This window comes from Podarcis cretensis, assembly GCF_951804945.1.
Source record: "Podarcis cretensis genome assembly, chromosome: 3".
Classification (NCBI taxonomy): domain Eukaryota; kingdom Metazoa; phylum Chordata; class Lepidosauria; order Squamata; family Lacertidae; genus Podarcis; species Podarcis cretensis.
Window position 1 is genome coordinate 3,274,433 of NC_137172.1, and position 18,641 is coordinate 3,293,073.

The window sequence follows — 18,641 nt, forward strand, 5'->3', positions numbered from 1 at the left end:
GCTTTATCTCACTGCGTCATTCAAATGTCTGCTTGCTAAAACGTTGCTTGCTGCTGCAATGGGAAGAGAACCAGGACTTGAACGATCAAGGGAGGCACTGTGATTTGGTGGCAGCCCATATGCTTTTTGTGCAGAAGGTTCGGCCTTCAGCATCTCTTGTTTTTTGAAAAGTAACAAGTAGATGATTGCCGGTGGGGAGGGAACTTCCCTCTGTTCTAGCCTTTGGAGAATGGCTACCAGTCAGAGTAGACCAGCTTGCCTCGCCCGCCCGCCCCCCCACCCCCACCCCCATGTCTTGGACTACAACTCCCATCATCCCTGACCTTTGTCCTTGCTTGCCAGGACTGATGGGATTTGCAATCCCAAGCTTTTGGAGAACTTCAGGCTAGGGAAGGTGGAAATAGACAATGCTAGGGTAAGTGGCCAAATAGTCTGGCCCAGGATAAAGCAACTGCCTTTGATTCTATGCTGGATTAGCTACCTTGGCAACTACCTAAGTACAGAGAAGGAACTGCCAGCATCAGAACAAGGATTAATAATAATAATAATAAAAATTATTTATACCCCACCCTTCCCGGTTCAGAAAAACAGGCTCAGGGCGGCTAACAACAGATTTAAAACACTTAATTGATGCAACAGTATAAAACATGAATAATAAGGAAGAGCCCTGGGCCAACATCTTCAAAAAGTTATTCACTGCAATCCCAAGGTTTCTTTCCTTGTGAGTTGCTACCAGTTATGACTCCATTAACGTACATATGAAGTTAAGATTTATTTATTTTTTTGCTCCACTTTGCAACACTTGACACTTGCTTACACAGAACCACACTTGCCATTTTATTGCCCGGTTTAGAGGCAGCCTTTTGCAATCCCTTTCTACCGCCCCAAACGATTTTGTAGCACCAGCAAATTTGGACACCACCCTGACTCCGGGTCATTTAAGAAAAAGTTGAAAAGCACAGTCACTCCACTCCCGAGGGCTTGAAAAACGTAAATTAGCAAGGCAGGCATTGGCAGGCTCTGTTTGGGATCAGATCTGGGGTGAGGGAGAAAGGGCTGTTTCCATGAAAGACGCAGCCCTTTGCGGACGGTGGGGGCCTCCCTGGGCAGCCGCTGAGGCTGAGCCAACCTACTCCAAAGGAGCTTGCCTCTTGCCAGGGCTAATTTAGGACTTAAAGAGCAAGCAAGGTGAGTCTCCTTTCCACGGGCTTTCGGAATAAGTGAGGAAAAGGGTTGGTGGATGCAAGCTGTGTCTCGAATGAAGCCGTATCTTGAGCAAACAGATGGCTCTTAAAAGCCAGAATGGCCCTTTCAAGTTAAGAGAGGGCTTGGATGCTTGGAATTTGGAGTTTAGCTTTTTTTTTCCTCGCCCCACTCCCTTTTCAAGATAATTTGGCAAGGCATCCCCTCTGAGTTGGCCTGGCTCTGGGCCAGCATAAAAAGACAAACTGGTCTGGAGCCTCAACCCAGGGCAGAGTTTGTTTTTCTGGAAGCCATATTTTACAGGACTGAGCACTCCTTAGGTGTATCTCCCCTTCTCTCTTTCGTAGTGGGCTGGTCTAAGCAAAAGGGCTCATCACATGCTGGTAGACTCTTGGACTGTACCATGACAAACTTTGGGGCAGGGGGTGGGGGCTACAGGACTGAATGCTGCCTTGTACTATAAATAAAATACATTATCATGGCACATAGTTGTCCAAGAGAAACATTCCAGTCAAGGGACTGGGGGGAGATTTGATCCAGTTTGCATTAAAAGGTGAGCTTAAGTAATTCACACTTAATGAATAACCCACGTGAACTGCCATGAGACCTGTGGCTATAGGGTGGTATACAGTGGTACCTCAGGTTACATACGCTTCAGGTTACAGACTACGCTAACTCTACGCTTAACCTTGGGTTAAGAACTTTGCTTCAGGATGAGAACAGAAATCGTGCTCCGGTGGCGTGGCGGCAGCGGGAGGCTCCACTAGCTAAACTGGTGCTTCAAGTTAAGAACAGTTTCAGGTTAAGAACGGACCTCTGGAACGAATTAAGTATTTAACCCGAGGTACCACTGTATACAAATTTAAACAACAACTGAAACAAAGCCATCTTGCACAATTTGCGCTTCTCCGAATTTTGCGATTCAGTTCTCCAGCCCAAGTAATGTGTACCGAAAATGCGTATAATGTGCATTCACATGCAGATTAGTGGAAGTTATGTGGAAAAATGCAATACAATGGGGGGAACGTCTTGCAAAAATCTGTACAACAGGCAAAGCTGCATACCAAGATGTGCATATTGGCATGAATTTTCACGAGCACTTAAAAACAAAACACATTCACAAACTGATGCGGAAATGTGGAGAACTGCTCTTAAGACAGGAAAAATGAGAAACTGAAACTAATAAATCCACTCACCCCGTTCTACGCTCAGAGCTTAAATTTCAGTGTTTAAGGGAGCTTTTCCATGCAGATTCAGGCCCACCTGAAGTGGTGCAGTCCAGAAACAGCTTTACCAGGTGACGATGAACTGTTTTTAATCTGTGCCCAAGACTCATGAGCCTTTCCTTTCGCAAAAGATAATTGTGCTGCCGCAGTACGGGCAATTCTGATATTAAGTACAGTGGTGCCTTGCAAGACGAAATTAATCCGCTCCGTGAGGCTCTTCGTATAGCGGTTTTTTCGTCTTGCGAAGCAAGCCCATTGACAGCTTAGCGGATTAGCGCTATTAGCGGTTTAGCGGCTTTTAGCGATCAGCTGTTAAGCGGCTTATCAGCGGACCCATGGAGGCGCAGGTCAAATCTGTGTCCAGGGCAGCTGTTTACCAGCTCCATCTGGTACACAGGATGAGACCCTACCAGACTGTCTTGCCAGAGTGGTGCATGCTCTGGTTATCTCCCGCTTGGACTACTGCAATGTGCTCTACGTGGGGCTACCATTGAAGGTGACTTGGAAACTGCAATTAATCCAGAATGCAGCAACTAGACTGGTGAATGGAGGCGGCCGCCGAGACCATACAACACCGGTCCTGAAAGTTCTTCATTGGCTCCCAGTATGTTTTTGAGCACAATTCAAAGTGTTGGTGCCGAGCTTGAAAGCCCTAAATGGCCTCAGCCCAGTATACCTGAAGGAGCGTCTCCACCCCCATCATCCAGCCCGGACACTGAGGGCCAGCGCCAAGGGCCTTCTGGCGGTTCCCTCGCTGCAAGAAGTGAGGTTACAGGGAACCAGGCAAAGGGCCTTCTCAGTGGTGGCGCCCGCCCTGTGGAACGCCCTCCCATCAGATGTCAAGGCAATAAGCAACTATTTTACTTTTAAAAGACAACTGGTTAAGGAAGTTTTTAATGTCTGATGCTGTATTGTTTTTAATATTTTGTTGGAAGCTGCCTAGAGTGGCTGGGGAAACCCAGCCAGATGGGCGGGGTATAAATAATAAATTATTATTATTATATTTTTATACCTTCCGTTAAGTTGCATATTGCTGCTTGAAGAGCAGCAGCGCAGGAAACATGCCTTGCGCTTTTGGGAAGGAGAGCTTCCGAACCCTGCGTCAGCTCACTGCTTTTTCCGTTCTCCTTCAGGGCATCGCCCAAGCTACCTTCATCGGCCACGACTGGGGCGGTGTCACGGTGTGGCACATGGCTCTTTTTTACCCAGAGCGAGTCAGGTGAGTTGAATTAGCGTTTGTGCAGCATTTTTAGTTCTAAGGGAAATCAACATATTTAGCGGTTCCTCTCAACCTCCACCATGCACACAACTTAAGAGAAAAAAATAAGTCAGCATTGGGAAGGTAAGGGCCGCAGCTCAGCAGGGAAGCCTTGCAAGCAGAAGGTCACGGGTTCGGTCCCCAATGGCACTTCCATGTAGGCCTAGAAGACTAGACTCCTGCCTAAAATCGTGGAGAGCTGCTGTTGGTCAGTGTGGACAGTACCGAGCTTGATGGACCAATGGGGTGAGGAAGCTTCCTGTGTCTGATGGCCTGGGACTTGGACTCCACACCGAATCCTCTGCATCGTGCGGCATCTGAACCAAGTCTGGGGCCTGATTCTGAAGAGCCCCAGTCTGCACATGTTCCCCTGCAACAAGCACCAGCTGGGCCGAGTCAGGGGCCTGAGCCTGCCCTGGCTCCAGATGCGGGGATGACCTCGTTGCCTCCAGCTGGGCCATCACTTACAGCTGCTCCACTACCGGTTGGGTCAGGGGAGGCTGAGGCGGCCTCTGCGTCTAGTAACCCACCAACGTCTCTCGAGCCACAGAGGCTGAGGTCTGAGAGAAGGAGAGACCTGAGTACTCGCAGGAGGAGTGCTCGCCTTTGGGCGAAACAGGGAGGTGAGTCGCCGGGGGATCAGGACCGGCCGTTATCCTGACAGAGATAAAAGGCTGCCGGACCCTGCCCCAGGTTGCAGGAGCAACATTGCTGCTTGCTGGAACCTGCCTGTTACCATGTGTCTGACCTAGCCTGGTTTCCTGCCTTGGCCCTGTTGGACTGACTGCTCGTGGAATCCTTGGATTCTGGACCAGACCTGGACCGCGTTGCTTGGGTTAACCCCTGGGCCCAGCACACTGTGTTCCTAACAAAATAGCATTAGTATCTTAAACTTACCTGGGCAGTGGTGTCAGCAAATGATTCCCATGGTGCTTTGTGCAAACCTCTGTGCTTTGCTCGGAATAAACATGTAAAGTAGGGCAACCTGGCCTATTTATTTATTTATTTATTTATTTATTTATACATACATACCCTGCCCATCCAGCTGGGTTTCCCCCTGCCTCTCTGCATGGCTCCCAACAGAATTAAAAGCACAATAAAACATCAAACATTTAAAACTTCCCGATACAGGGCTGCCTTCAGAAGTCTTCTAAAAAAGTCAGGTAGTTGTTTATTTCCTTGACATCTGGTGGAAGGGCGTTCCACAGGGCGGGCGCCATCACCGAGAAGGCCCTCTGCCTGGGTCCCTGTAACCTCACTTCTTGCAGTGAGGGAACTGCCAGAAGGCCCTCGGAGCTGGACCTCAGTGTCAGGGCTGAATGATGGGGGTGGAGTCGCTCCTTCAGGTATCCAGGGCCGAGGCCATTTAGGGCTTTCAAGGTCAGCACCGACACTTTGAATTGTGCTCGGAAACATACTGGGAGCCACTGTACGTCTTTCAAGACTGGTGTTATATGGTCTCGGCGGCCACTCCCAGTCACCAGTCTGGCAGCCGCATTCTGGGTTAGTTGTAGTTTGACTTGTTACAGGGAACCAGGCAGAGGGCCTTCTCGGTAGTGGCACCTGCCCTGTGGAACGCCCTCCCATCAGATGTCAAAGCAATAAACATCTACCTGACATTCAGAAGACATCTGAAGGCAGCCCTGTTCAGGGAAGGTTTTAATATGTGACATTTTAGTGTATCTTTCATCTTTGTTGGAAGCCGCCCAGAGTGGTTGGGGAAACCCAGCCAGATGGGCGGGGTACAAATAATAAATTATTATTATTATTATTATTATTATTATTATTATGATGATGATGATGATGATGCTTGTGACCAGTCCTTGATGCATCAAGCCAAAGCTTTGTGTTGAAAGTCAAGAGCAGGGTTATTAATGAGCAAACGCCCAGATTTGATTTCATCGGAACTGAGAGAAGATGGCGTTTGCCAGCAGCAACATGACTTTTGGATTGATTCGGCACAAACACCAGCGTGTGAGGAGATACTTCAACAACAGAGGAGAATCATACACATAAAATCCACACAGAAACACATCATTGCTTACTTCAACTCGCTTGTGGAAACAACTCAGAGGCCATGAAAGAAGGAAGGTTAACAACAGGAACTATTGGAAAGACTATCCAAGGCAGCAGAGATATGAGATGATCAGAGCCCCAACCGAACTTGAAGCATGGGAAGTCCCAACAAAAAATTTATAATTCAGGCAGAATATTTGGACTATTTGACATTTATTTGTATAATTTGGAACATTTAATGTGGTGATTGGATTGGATTGTTAAAATGGGAAACTTAATAAAAATGATTTTTAAAAAAAAGAAGATAAAGGGGAGCAAATAAAAAATAAAAAATCAAGAGCAGGATTTCTTGGCCAGAGCAGTGATCTGTCTCGCTTGGGAGGGGTTGTAACTAAATTTATTTAAAATGTTTAAGATGCCGGAAGGCTGTTGCTTTTTGCAGCCACAGACTAACACTGCCTTCTGGCTTCTTTCTGAAATGTTTCAGGGCAGTGGCTGGGCTGAATACACCCTACAAGCCTTCAGATCCCACAGTAGATGTAATGAAAAGGATTGAATCCATACCTGTCTTTGATTATCAGCTCTACTTCCAGGAGCCAGTAAGTATCATAAGATCAAGATTGTAGAGTTGAAAAGGGTCATCTAGTCCAACCCCCTGCAAGGAAGTGTAAGGGTATGGAAGTTGGTGACGTGTACCGTGTTCGTCTCCAGCTGAGGCTGTGCCAGAATCTAGACTTGGGGTAGGTATTCTGTTTTTAATCCAAGGTGTCTGGAACTGGACCCTGAACTGGACCATATGGAAGATCCTGGTCTGTAGTGGACCACACGAGGGCAGAAGGCCAGTCCAATCTAGAGGCTTCGCTGCGCCGGCAAATCACAGGAGCTGAGGTTGCACTCCTATCCATGCCTACCTGAAGAGGGCTCTGAGACCTGAGCACGCAGAGCCTCCATTCACACATCGTGCTACACACTAAACCATGGTTTGGTGTTCATTTTCTGCTGTTCGCCAAACCATGGTTTGGTGTTCATTTTCTGCTGTTCGCTAAACCATGGTTTAGTGTGGCACTGCAATTGTGTTGGCTCTCAAGGAGGAGGAGGAGTTTGCAGCCGTTCTGCTCCTCTCCAGGCCTGTAAGGTCAGTTCAGGGCAGCCACTAACCCAGGTTTGGCTTGGTGTGCCATCCAAACCCGTGATTGCAGTTGAGGTTTTTGGATAGCTCAGTTGGTTAGAACGTGGTTCTGATAATGCCAAGGTCCTAGGTTCAATTCCCTTGTGGGACAACTGCATATTCCAGCTCTACAATTCTGTGGTTCTATTACACCCTAAGCCCAACCTGCGCTGACCTAAAAAGTCTACAGAAAAGCAAAGTGGGTAGACTCCTCTCTGCCACCCCTTTTAGGCTGCAAGACTCCCAGCTCACACCCGAGAGCCAGAGTGTCGGTTGATTCCTCTTCCCCACTCTGGAAGATATGCAGCACAGACAGTTTGGGCTTCAGCTGCTGTCAGTTTCCTGCATTAATGTGCTCAGGGCACTGCAATGGTTCAAAGGAAGCAAAACTCTTGTGCAAGCCCAAAATGTAGCTCTTGGTTCCGTGTTGGCCATTTATTTTGTCGCCTTTGATCTTGGGAGTTTTATCACGCTTTTCTTGTGCCCTGCCATGAGTTGATTTCTTATGAATCATTTTTAGGGATGAGTTTTTTGTCTGCAGATTGTTTCAGGCCTGCAAGAGTACGATACGATACGATACGATAATCTTTATTGTCATTGTCCCATACAGAACAACGAAATTGAAAAAAAATCTACATCAGACATTCAAAAACCAACAAGCCTGCTATCCCAGCCTGGTTAGCCCCCTAAAACTCTGATACCCCATAATTAAATACAATATACTCCCACAGAGACTCCTTACACTGCGTTTAAAACCAAAATCACATTTGGATAGAAACTGTTTCTCAGGCGGCTAGTCCTAGTCTTTATAACCCTGGACCTTCTTCCAGAAGGCAGAAGCTGAAAGAGATCATTTCCGGGGTGCGCACTATCCTGCGCTATCTCTGCAGTTTTCTTATGGCACCTGGAAGCATAGATTTGATCTGAGGTGGGAAGAGTGCACCCAATTATTCTCCCTGCAGTCTTTACAACCCTGGACAACCACACACACAGACCCTAAGTTAATACACTCTCAACAGTACAGTGGTAAAATGCCATCAACAGGTCCTTTGAGAGATTATTTTCCTGGAGGATTCTCAGAAAATATAACCTTTGCTGAATGCCCTCCGTTCAGTCTTTTCCGCGTGATGTGATGTTGCATCCTCAGAGGCATGCTGGGACACAGAAGCAAAGGGAGGGACCTCAGATAGCAGCTCCTGTCTAATATTCAAGGGGAGGGAGTTCCAAAGTTTTAATGCCACTAGCACTAAGAGCCCAAATCCTGCATTGAATTTGATTTGAATTAATTTTATAATGAAATGATTTTAGAATCTTGTACTATTTTATTGTTGTTAGCCGCCCTGAGCCCGGCTTTGGCTGGGGAGGGCAGGATATAAATAAATTATTATTATTATTATTATTATTATTATTATTATTATTATTACTTGGAATGGACCTCCTGATAGGATGGTTTCTGCAGCAGGCCCCCCACTGGGTATCTAAGGGAGTGAGATGATCTCTCAGAAACCAAGATAGTCTTCCTAGCACGACCCAGAACTCCAAATCCATTTTTAAGGCTGAGAAGAGGAATAAAGGGAAAATGCATAGTCCTTGCCTTGTATTAGCAAGGCTGGAAGTGAATTTGAGAGAGAGAAGGCGCTCTGTAGAGCAGCCTTTGCAAAGCTGGTGCCCTCCCCCCCCCCCAAAAAAAATGATTTGGACTACAACTCCCATCAGCCTTTCCAGCATGTTGCTCTCCCTACTGAACTACTTCCCTCCCACCCTTAGTCGGCCTCTGACCACTAGGCATCCTGTTTTGCAACCTTCAAGTTTTCCTAAGGCTTTTTTTTCTTTATGTGAGGTTTTGGTTTTGTGTTGGCTCTGGAGCGAGAGATTTGTTTTGGCCTCAGAACCCGCTGCGATAAACTATTCCCTTGCCAGAAAAGATCTATTTCTCACATCTGTGGCAAGCTGCAGTTTTGCCTTCGCCAGCATGAAGCAGCCGGCCCTGGTTCTGGTTGGAAGGGCTGAGCCCGTGCTGGCAGCTTCTGGGGAAAAGCTTCACTGCGTGGGGAGAAGAGGTAATAAGCTTTTTTTCACATTGGACTGAGTGCAGCCTCTGCCTTCTCTTCTCTCCTCTCCTCTCTCTGTGTGTGTTTGGAGGAAGGGTGACGGAGGCAACCCAGCTGGAAGTGATTTCTGGGCGCCCAAAGTACATTTCCTTGTCGTCGCCCTGCTTCGCTCGCAGTTTTGATTAAAGGGATGAATTATTGAAATCGCCCAATTGCCGCTCAAGGTTATTGCTTTCCAGGGTTGTTTTAGCTGGCGTTTATTATGCAAATGCTCTTCTTCTCCCCCAAATTGTCCTCTTCCCTAACGCTTTGCACTGATTTTGTGTGTGTGTGTGTGTGTTCACGCATGCACGCTCAGTTTTGCACCCTTAGGAAAGTTTGCGTCCGTGAGAAGCATTTTTCTTTTTCATTCATTACATACATCTCAAATTCTTAACATTTACTATGTATTCCTTCCTCCCTTCCCTCCAGGGCTTCCCCCAACTTCGGCTTCTGGTTTGCTTCTCCTTTCACCCACTTTGCTACCTCCTAACAGAAAAAGTAAGGTCCGTATAGTTATAGCTATGAATTTCCCAGTAGTGACGTATGGAAGTGAGAGCTGGACCATAAAGAAGGCTGATCGCCGAAGAATTGATGCTTTTGAATTCTGGTGTTGAGGAGACTCTTGAGAGTCCCATGGACTGCAAGAAGATCAAACCTCTCCATTCTGAGGGAAATCGGCCCTGAGTGCTCACGGGAAGGACAGATCCTGAAGCTGAGGCTCCAAGACTTTGGCCACCTCATGAGAAGAGAAGACTCCCTGGAAAAGACCCTGATGTTGGGAAAGATGGAGGGCACAAGGAGAAGGGGACAACAGAGGACGAGATGGTTGGACAGTATTCTCGAAGCTACCAGCATGAGTTTGACCAAACTGTGGGAGGCAGTGGAAGACAGGAGTGCCTGGCGTGCTGTGGTCCATGGGGTCATGAAGAGTCGGACATGACTAAATGACTAAACAACAACAACAACAAAGCCAAAATAGAGAAACCATTCCTTTTCCTATAGCAACAGCTTTGGTCTCAGGTTTCTGTGTCTCAGCTTCCAGATCAGCTCACACCCCAAAACTCAGGCTCTTGTTCTCTCACCTCAAAGCTAAGTAAGCGGGATGTTGGAAAGCCCCCCCCCCCCAATTTGCCTGGAGGGCCCCATCTCTTTGTGATAGCTCTTTCCACCTAGTTCATTCTTTCGGGATGCTGACGAGGAGACTCAAGCAGCCAGCTAGAAGAAGCTTGTCTGAGAAACAACCTCCTCTCTTAGATGCCACCACGCCCAGGGTGTAGGACCCCAAGAATGGGAAGGGACTCAGGGCATCATCCAGACTGACCCCCCCCCTCAAATCCACAACATAATAATAAATATTGCCGCTTGCTCTGGATAGGGGTACTGGAGAAAAATCCTGCCTGGTTCACCATCTTCTTTCCCATAGTGTCCAGCTAGATATGTACATACATATATAATCAGCCTGTCGCTCAATATCCAAGAAACCAAAGTGCTGCACCAACAAGCACCAAACTGAGGAGATTTCACCCCTCCCATATCCAAGAATCTCCTGACGAGTCTGCTGATTCTCCAGAGAGGAGGAGCAGTGTTCTGCCTTCTACTTATTCAGCTCCAGCACCAAGTCAGTCAGTCAGTCAGTCAGTCAGTGTGTCGGAGAGAGAGACTGAGTGTTAGAGATCGTGTGTAGAGATAAGGTTGCTGCTAAGAGCAGCTGCAGACACTCAGTGTAGCATTCATTTATGCTTAGACCTATTTAGCTCTGTATATAGTTTTGTATCATAGTTGTAGTTATAGAATAAAAGAAGATATTCTACAGAGCTGCTCTCCGAGTCGTTTATACACTGCCAGACTCTGCTATACTCTGCTGTGCGACGACTGTATTGTGGAAGTGAATCCGGTGCTCACAACTCTAAGCTGTGAGTCCACAGCACTTTGACCAGGTGGTCTCTGGAAGTGCTACCCAGCTCGCCTAGCCCAGTCGGGATTGAAGTGCATGGGTCCAGTTGGTGACACTGGCTCAAAGGCGATGCTGACACAAACAACTCCTCCGCAGTGCCACAAATCCAACTTAATGGTGTAACGTTGGAAAATGTTGATCATTTTTCCTGCCTAGACAGTTATCTTTCCACAAGGGCCAACATTGATGCCGAAATCCAGCATCGCCTGAGCTCTGTGAGTGCAGCTTTCTCCCGATTGAAGCACAGAGCATTTGAGAACCAGGACATTCACAGGGAACCCAAAATGCTTGTTTACAAAGCTATTGTACTACCAACTTTACTGTACGCTTGTGAAACATGGACCACTTATAAATGCCATCTCCAACTCCTCGAAAGATTCCATCAGCGGTGTCCTCAAAAATTTTTACACATCACTTGGGAAGGCAGGCAAACTAATGGCAGTGTACTAGAAGAAGCAAAGATCACCAGTGTCAAAGCAATGATTCTTCAACATCAGTTTCATTGGACTGGTCACGTTGTTTGGATGCCTGATTATCAACTTCCAAAGCAACAGCTCTATTCCTACCTTAAGAATGGAAAGCGACATACGGCAAAAGAGGTTTAAAGGCTCTCTCAAGACAAATCTTTTAAAATGTTGTATAAATACCAACAACTGGGAAACACTGGCCTGTGAGTGCTCCAGTTGGATAACAGCCTTTACCAAAGCTGTCATTAACTTTGAAGAAACACAAACTCACAACGAAAGGGAGAAACGTGCTAAGAGGAAGGCACATTTGACGAACCCTCACCATGATCAACTCCCACCCAGAAACCAATGTCTCCACTGTGGAAGGACATGTGGATCCAGAATTGGCCTCCACAGTCACTTACAGACTCACTGTTAAAACTGTATTCATGGGAGGCAATCTTACTCGGCTATGAGTGATCGCCAAAGTAGAAAAAAAGACATGCATAATTTTATCTGTATGCCACATTTCTATAGTTAAAACCATCCTCGAGGCAGGTTACAACATGGGGGGAAAACCCACACATTTACAAACCTAGCAAAATTAGTCATAAACAATAAATATAAAGCAAGAACGGACTGGATGGACCCTAATAAAAGCAGGGCTCCTTTCCCACAGTTTTTCTCCCCACCGTGCCTGCAGTGGGGCAAGTAATCTTGGCTCATCTGGCCAGCATCAAAGGGAGGGAAAATCTCCTGGGCTGGCAAGTGTGCGTCTCAAGAAGCAGAGCTGGTAGATCTGCCCACGGCCTTGAAGAATTCTTTCCTGCTCCCCGGTGCCCATCCAAGCTCTATATGGCCAGCAATCCCACCTCATCAGCAGTTTGGCTTGGGTTGGGAAGAATTAGTGCTGAGGCTGGGCTCTGAATCACAGCTGGGCTAGTCTACAGCAGTAATCCAATTTAGCTTTGCAAGGAAAGAACCCATCATTCACCGAGAACAGAGAGGGGATGACAATCCAGCCACATTCAGGCAATTGGAAATTGGAGCCGACTGGCGCTGTCAACCCAGAGTGATGAGGGGCTATAAAATCTGCTGCTGGCACCATCTGACTTTTATTGATTTCCTGGTTATCTCAAATGTCAGGAGGGTGCTTTGTGTGTGTCCCCCCCTTTTTTTCTTTCAGTGTTGTCGTTAACCAGTTCTTTAAAAGCAAACTGCATTAAACCGACTTTAATCCTTTCTTTAACATGTTCGGTAGATAAAGGGAACACACTGAATGTAAAATACCTGGATCTGCAGCAAGATGTCTTGCACAGACTGCTGCTGTTGGTTCAGTCTGAGGTCTCTGGGCCAGGAGCGCAGACTGTTTCGAACAGCGCACTCCAAGAAGCACAGGGGCAGAATTTGCAGACCTTTGCACGGCTGCCGGATCTCTAGAAACTTGGGGTGTGAGCGCCCAGGGTTGGCAACCGAGCCTAACACTGTAAGAAGAGCCTGCTGCATCATGCCAGTGGTCCATCTATTCCTGCATCCTGTTCTCACAGTGTCCACCCAGATAACTCCACGGGAAACTTGCAAGCAGGATTTGAGCACGAGAACCTTCTCCCCTCCAGCGGTTTCCAGCAACTGGGATTCAGAGACATCTCTGCCTCGGGCAGTAGAAGCAGAGCAGAGCCATCCTGACTAGGAGCTGGGCTTTTTTTCCAGCAGGAACTCAGTTCTGGCACCTTTCAGGCCGGCGCCATTGCCATTTTAAGAGAACAAGGGTTCCTGGTGCATTCCAGCACCTCTTTGTATAGAAAAATAGCACTGGCTGGGAGCCTCTCCTCCACAGTCTTCTCTTATCCTCTTGTAGAGCCATTTATTTATCTTGATTACCATATTTTTCGCTCCATAAGACGCACCTAGTTTTTAGAGGAGAAAAACAAGAAAAAAAATATTCCGAATGAAACAGTGGATGTATGATTTTTGTGGTTCATGCTGTGGCCACAGACATGTGATTTGACGGTGAGTTTGGGGTAGCCCAATGCAAAAATCCTGAGGATCCATGTGGATCCGTGGTTTGCACCATTGTGGCCCCACACAACGGTGGGTGCGTGGTTTTCTTTTGGTGCAGGTTGTAGCCATGGACATGCTATGTGATCTGATGGTGAATTTGGGGTGATCCAATGCAAAAATCCTGAGGATCCGTGGGCTTTTACCTCCCCACTCCCAGGCAGCCTCCTTTATCGCTAGCGTCCCTTATCTCCCTCCCGATCGCTTGCCGATCAGTTGCTTCCTTTCAACACCCCCTTCCCTCTTGTTTGCCTTAGTGTCTTTTCCTTAGCTGGAGCAGTTTTTTGTTCCTCCTTTTCTTCTAATTTCTCTCCTCATTGCTTGTTTTAGTATTACTGTCACCTCTCCTTGCAAGTTCGCTGTCTTTACCTCCCCGCTCCCAGGCAGCCTCCTTTATCTCTAGAGTCCATTATCTCCTTCCGATCACTTGCCGATCAGCTGCTCAGCAGCTTTGTTTCAACACCCCCTTCCATCTTTCTAAAAAAAAGAAGAAGCACGATCTGCTTTTCGCCCCTGGGTAATTCGGCTCCAGGGACCACGCATTCGCTCCATAAGACGCACAGACATTTCCCCTTACTTTTTAAGTGCATCTTATGGAGTGAAAAATATGGTATATTCATATAACCAATAGACCACAGGGCGGTTTCCAATGCCCATCTAAGCTTGGAGCTCCTGTGTCAGCAAGTTCCATAGCTGAACTGTGTGCTGTGTGAAGAAGGACTTTCTTTTATCTTTCATCTGTTCTGAACCTTCCAACAAGCTCCTTCGGATGGTCCCAGAGTTCTAGTTCCGCTTTTTCATGTTACCAAACGCTTGCAAATTTTCAGAACTGCATAGCTCAGAAAAAAATGTTTTTGAAGGCCCTTTTGTGGAGGGGTGGGGAGAGAGAGAATGCACCTGTTTACAAACCTCCCTACACTCCACGGAAATATTGCATTTTCCCAAAATGACATGCCAAATGAGGCCAGACTTGTGGCGCTCTCTTGCCCTGAAAACAGAAGCATCTCCCGTGTGAGAGACAGACTGAAAAGTGGAGCTCTGTTGACTTCTGGGCTGCCTTGTGGAGACATTTGCCTCTCTGGAAATGCATGTTTCCCCTCTTTTGTTTCCTTTGCTCCATGTTTGCTTAAACAAAATGGAATCAACAGAGCACTTTAAATTACAGGAAGACAAACTGCCCCCTTTTTCTCAGGCAGCAGCTATACAAAGCTCAAGCGAGCCTGTTGCTGTTCAAACAGGGGGCCCTGCCAGCCCTTCCTACTGGCAAGAGGCGAGGAGGCAAAGAGAGTGGATGGTGCTGATAGGAAACGCAGGTCCTAAACGCAGGCACTTAGTTGGACTTTCAGAGAATCATAGGATTGTAGAGTTGGAAGGGGGACCCAGAGGTCATCCAATCCAACCCCTGTAATGCAGGCATCTCAGCTAAATCATCTGTGGCAGATGGCCACCCAACCTCTGCTTCAGAAGCTCCAATGAAGGAGATACCTCAGCTACCTTCTGAGGTAGAGCAGTGGAAGCAGCTACCATCTGAATAAGCATGATTGACTGCCAAAAGCCAGAAATTGATATATGCCACATATTCCTGTGTATAAGACAATTTTGGGGCAGAGTGCAAGGGGCAGAGTGCAATTCGCTCCCCTGGATATTTGAGAGTGGAGCAGGGAAAAAAGCAATTTGACTTCTGCAGCATACAAATTCCCTCTTAAAGGGTTCTTTATGATTATAAAGCCATGGTTTTCCCAGTAGTGATGTATGGAAGTGAGAGCTGGACCATAAAGAAGGCTGATCGCCAAAGAATTGATGCTTTTTGAATTATGGTGCTGGAGGAGACTCTTGAGAGTCCCATGGACTGCAAGAAGATCCAACCTCATCATTCTGAAGGAAATCAGCCCTGAGTGCTCACTGCAAGGACAGATCCTGAAGCTGAGGCTCCAAGACTTTGGCCACCTCATGAGAAGAGAAGACTCCCTGGAAAAGACCCTGATGTTGGGAAAGATGGAGGGCACAAGGAGAAGGGGACGATGGAGGACGAGATGGTGGGACAGTGTTCTCGAAGCTATGAACATGAGGGAGGCAGTGGAAGACAGGAGTGCCTGGCGTGCTCTGGTCCAGGGGTCATGAAGAGTCGGAAACAACTAAATTACTAAACAACAACAACAATTATCACAGATGAAAGAAGAAACAAGCGAATAGTAGAATTGGATGGGACCCCAGAGGTCATTTGGTCCAGCTCCCTGAAATGCAGGAATCTCAGCTAAAGCATCCATGACAGGTGGCCACCCAACCTCTGCTTGAAAACCCCAAATAAAGGAGAGTCCACCACCTTGCAAGGAAGTCTGTTCCACTGGCAAACAGCTCTTACTCTCAGAAAGTTCTTCCTAAGGTTTTGTCAGAATCTGCCTTTTTGATATGTGAATCCATTTGTACAGATCTTACCCTCCAGAACAGGAGAAAACAAGCTTGCTCCTTGAGATATTTGGAACTCCCTCAGCCATTCCTCATAAGGCTTGGTTTCCAGACCTTTGACCATCTTGATTGCTGTTCCAGGTCCAGGGGGTCACGAAGAGGTGGACACAACTAAACAACAACAACAACAATGATTCTTGCATTGCAGCACGAACCAGTTCCTGGCCGTCGGGGACATGCTCTTGTTCCAGCTCAACTGTCCGGCTTTGCTCCAATGCCGCCGGCGCTCCAGTTCTTATATTGCATATTATAATAATGCTGACTAGCCCAAATGTATATATATATTATTACCTACCATAATTACGATACAGTGGTGCCTCGCAAGACGAAAAGAATCCGTTCCGCGATTCTCTTTGTCTAGCGGTTTTTTCGTCTTGTGAAGCAAGCCCATTGACGGCTTAGCGGATTAGCGCTATTAGAGGTTTAGCGGCTTTTAGCGGCTTATCGGCTTAGCGGATAAGCAGATAAGTGGCTTAGCGGCTTAGAAAAAGGGGGGAAAGGGGGGAAAAGTCGGGAAAACTCGCAAGACATTTTCGTCTTGCGAAGCAAGCCCATAGGAAATTCATTTTGCGAAGCACCTCCAAAACGGAAAACCCTTTCGTCTAGCAGGTTTTTCGTCTTGCGAGGCGTTTGTCTTGCGGGGCACCACTGTACTAAATATGTCAGTAAAGTTGTTCTGCTTGATGTTTAAAATATTTATTTCTTAATTTTGGGCTCAAAAAAACAGGGGTCGTCTTATACACGGAAAAATACGGTAAATATTGTTGTGGGTTTGCGGGGGAGGGCTGAATCCCTGAGTCCCTTCCAGTTCTAGGAGGCCTGTGCCCACTGAGGGTTAGAACATAAGAGAGGAAGAGGTTGTTGAAGTTGTCAAACCAGTTTCTTTGCAAGACGACAGCCTTCTCTGGCCACTGGAGTGACCTCAGCAGCATCCCGAAAGAATGAGCCAGGTTGCGAGAGTTTCAACTAAGTGACGGGGCCCTCTTACCTAATGGGGGGGCTTTCTTCCACCCCCTCCCCTAGCTGCTAGGTAGGAGACCATGAGCCAGAGTTTTGGGGTATCAGCCGAGCTGGAAACTGGAAACACAGAGACCTGCTTGCTCTGTGTTGGACCCAAAGCTGGGACTAATGGAGATCTGCTGGGGTGATAATGCTGGGAGCCGCTCTGTCTTAGCCCAGAGTTGTCTTATTTGTGCAAATGGATCAAATCTATGCTTCCAGGTGCCATAAGAAAGCTGCAAAGATAGTGCGGGACAGTGAGCACCCCGGAAATGACCTCTTTCAGCTTCTGGAAGAAGGTACAGGGTTATAAAGACTAGGACTAGCCGCCTGAGAAACAGTTTCTATTCAAATGCGATGTTGGTTTTAAACGCAGTGTTAGGTAGTTTCTAGGGACGCGGGTGGTGCTGTGGGTTAAACCACAGAGCCTAGGACTTGCTGATCAGAAGGTCAGTGGTTTGAATTCCCACAACGGGGTGAGCTCCCGTTGCTCGGTCCCTGCTCCTGCCAACCTAGCAGTTCGAAAGCACGTCAAAGTGCAAGTAGATATATAGGTACCGCTCCGGTGGGAAGGGAAACAATGTTTCCTTGTGCTGCTCTGGTTCGCCAGAAGTGGCTCAGTCATGCTGGCCACATGACCCGGAAGCTGAACGCTGGCTCCCTCGGCCAGTAAAGCAAGATGAGCGCTGCAACCCCAGAGTCGGCCACGACTGGACTTAATGGTCAGGGGTCCCTTTACCTTTAAGGTAGTCTCTATGGGAGTATGTTGTATTTAATTATGGGGTATCAGAGTTTTTAGGGGGCTAACCAGGCTGGGATAGCTGGGATAGCAGGCTTGTTGGTTTTTGAATGTCTGATGTAGATTTTTTCAATTTCATTGTTCTGTATGGGGCAATGACAATAAAGATTATCGTATCGTAAAACCACATATCCTAAAGACACCGCAGTCTCCACTGAACCCCTGAACTCTCCCTGAGATAGGAGTGGCATGTGACAATACTCTAATAAACAAGATCTTGAAAATCCAGTGGCTGGTTGTAGCCAAGAGAGATTTTCTTCCTCCTACAGTGCCTCCTGGCATGTCTTGCATCCACACTTCAGTGTTTCACCTTTTTCCTCTGCAGGGAGTTGCGGAGGCTGAACTGGAAAAGGACATCAGCAGGACCCTGAAGTTCATGATCCGGTCGATTCGGAAGGAGGTTGGTGTCTCCTGCGTGTGGGGTGTTGGGGCTGGAGAGGATGTCCTGGGATGTCAGAGGCACTGCTATTCATGTCTGGGCTCAGGTTGCCCTCCTGTTTATTTTTATTCTTATAATTTTTATAAGATTTTCTATTTTACCATTTTAAATACTCATTTAAACACCCTTGCATTATCAGTGACTTCCCTTCTTCTCTTTCCATGGTTCGTTTTGCATACCATAAATCTCTGCATATTTAACATAGATGAAACCATTCAGTATCCCATTATTACATCAATCAAAACTTATTTACATGCTTGAATTTATCTTAATGCCGCCAGTGTTTTCAGCTGTACACAATTATTTCCAATATATTCAGCAAACATTTTCTAATCTTCTTTAAATGTATGTTCTTCTTGTTCTCTTATGTTAAGTCTGCAAGCTGCGCATATTCCGTCAGCTTAAGTTTGCCATTCTTCTTTAGTTGGGACCTCGCTTGTTTTCCATTTTGGGGCCAACAAAACACAGGCCACAGTAGTGGCATACATAAATAACCATTTTTGACACCTGGGAATT

General features: G+C 47.0%; 1 protein-coding gene and 1 long non-coding RNA gene across 4 annotated transcripts in view; one reads left to right on the forward strand and one right to left on the reverse strand.

The window, feature by feature from the left end:
- LOC307212000 overlaps positions 1-18,641 on the reverse strand; it is a 284,098-nt gene that overhangs the window by 242,343 nt on the left and 23,114 nt on the right. The window lies entirely within an intron of this gene.
- Positions 1-18,641, forward strand: part of EPHX2 (epoxide hydrolase 2) — a 94,765-nt gene that overhangs the window by 59,437 nt on the left and 16,687 nt on the right. The window contains exons 11-13 of the mRNA XM_079968870.1: positions 3,563-3,648; positions 6,191-6,302; positions 18,012-18,086. Of these exons, the coding sequence (XP_079824996.1) occupies positions 3,563-3,648; positions 6,191-6,302; positions 18,012-18,086 (273 nt within the window). The remainder of the gene's footprint in view (positions 1-3,562; positions 3,649-6,190; positions 6,303-18,011; positions 18,087-18,641) is intronic.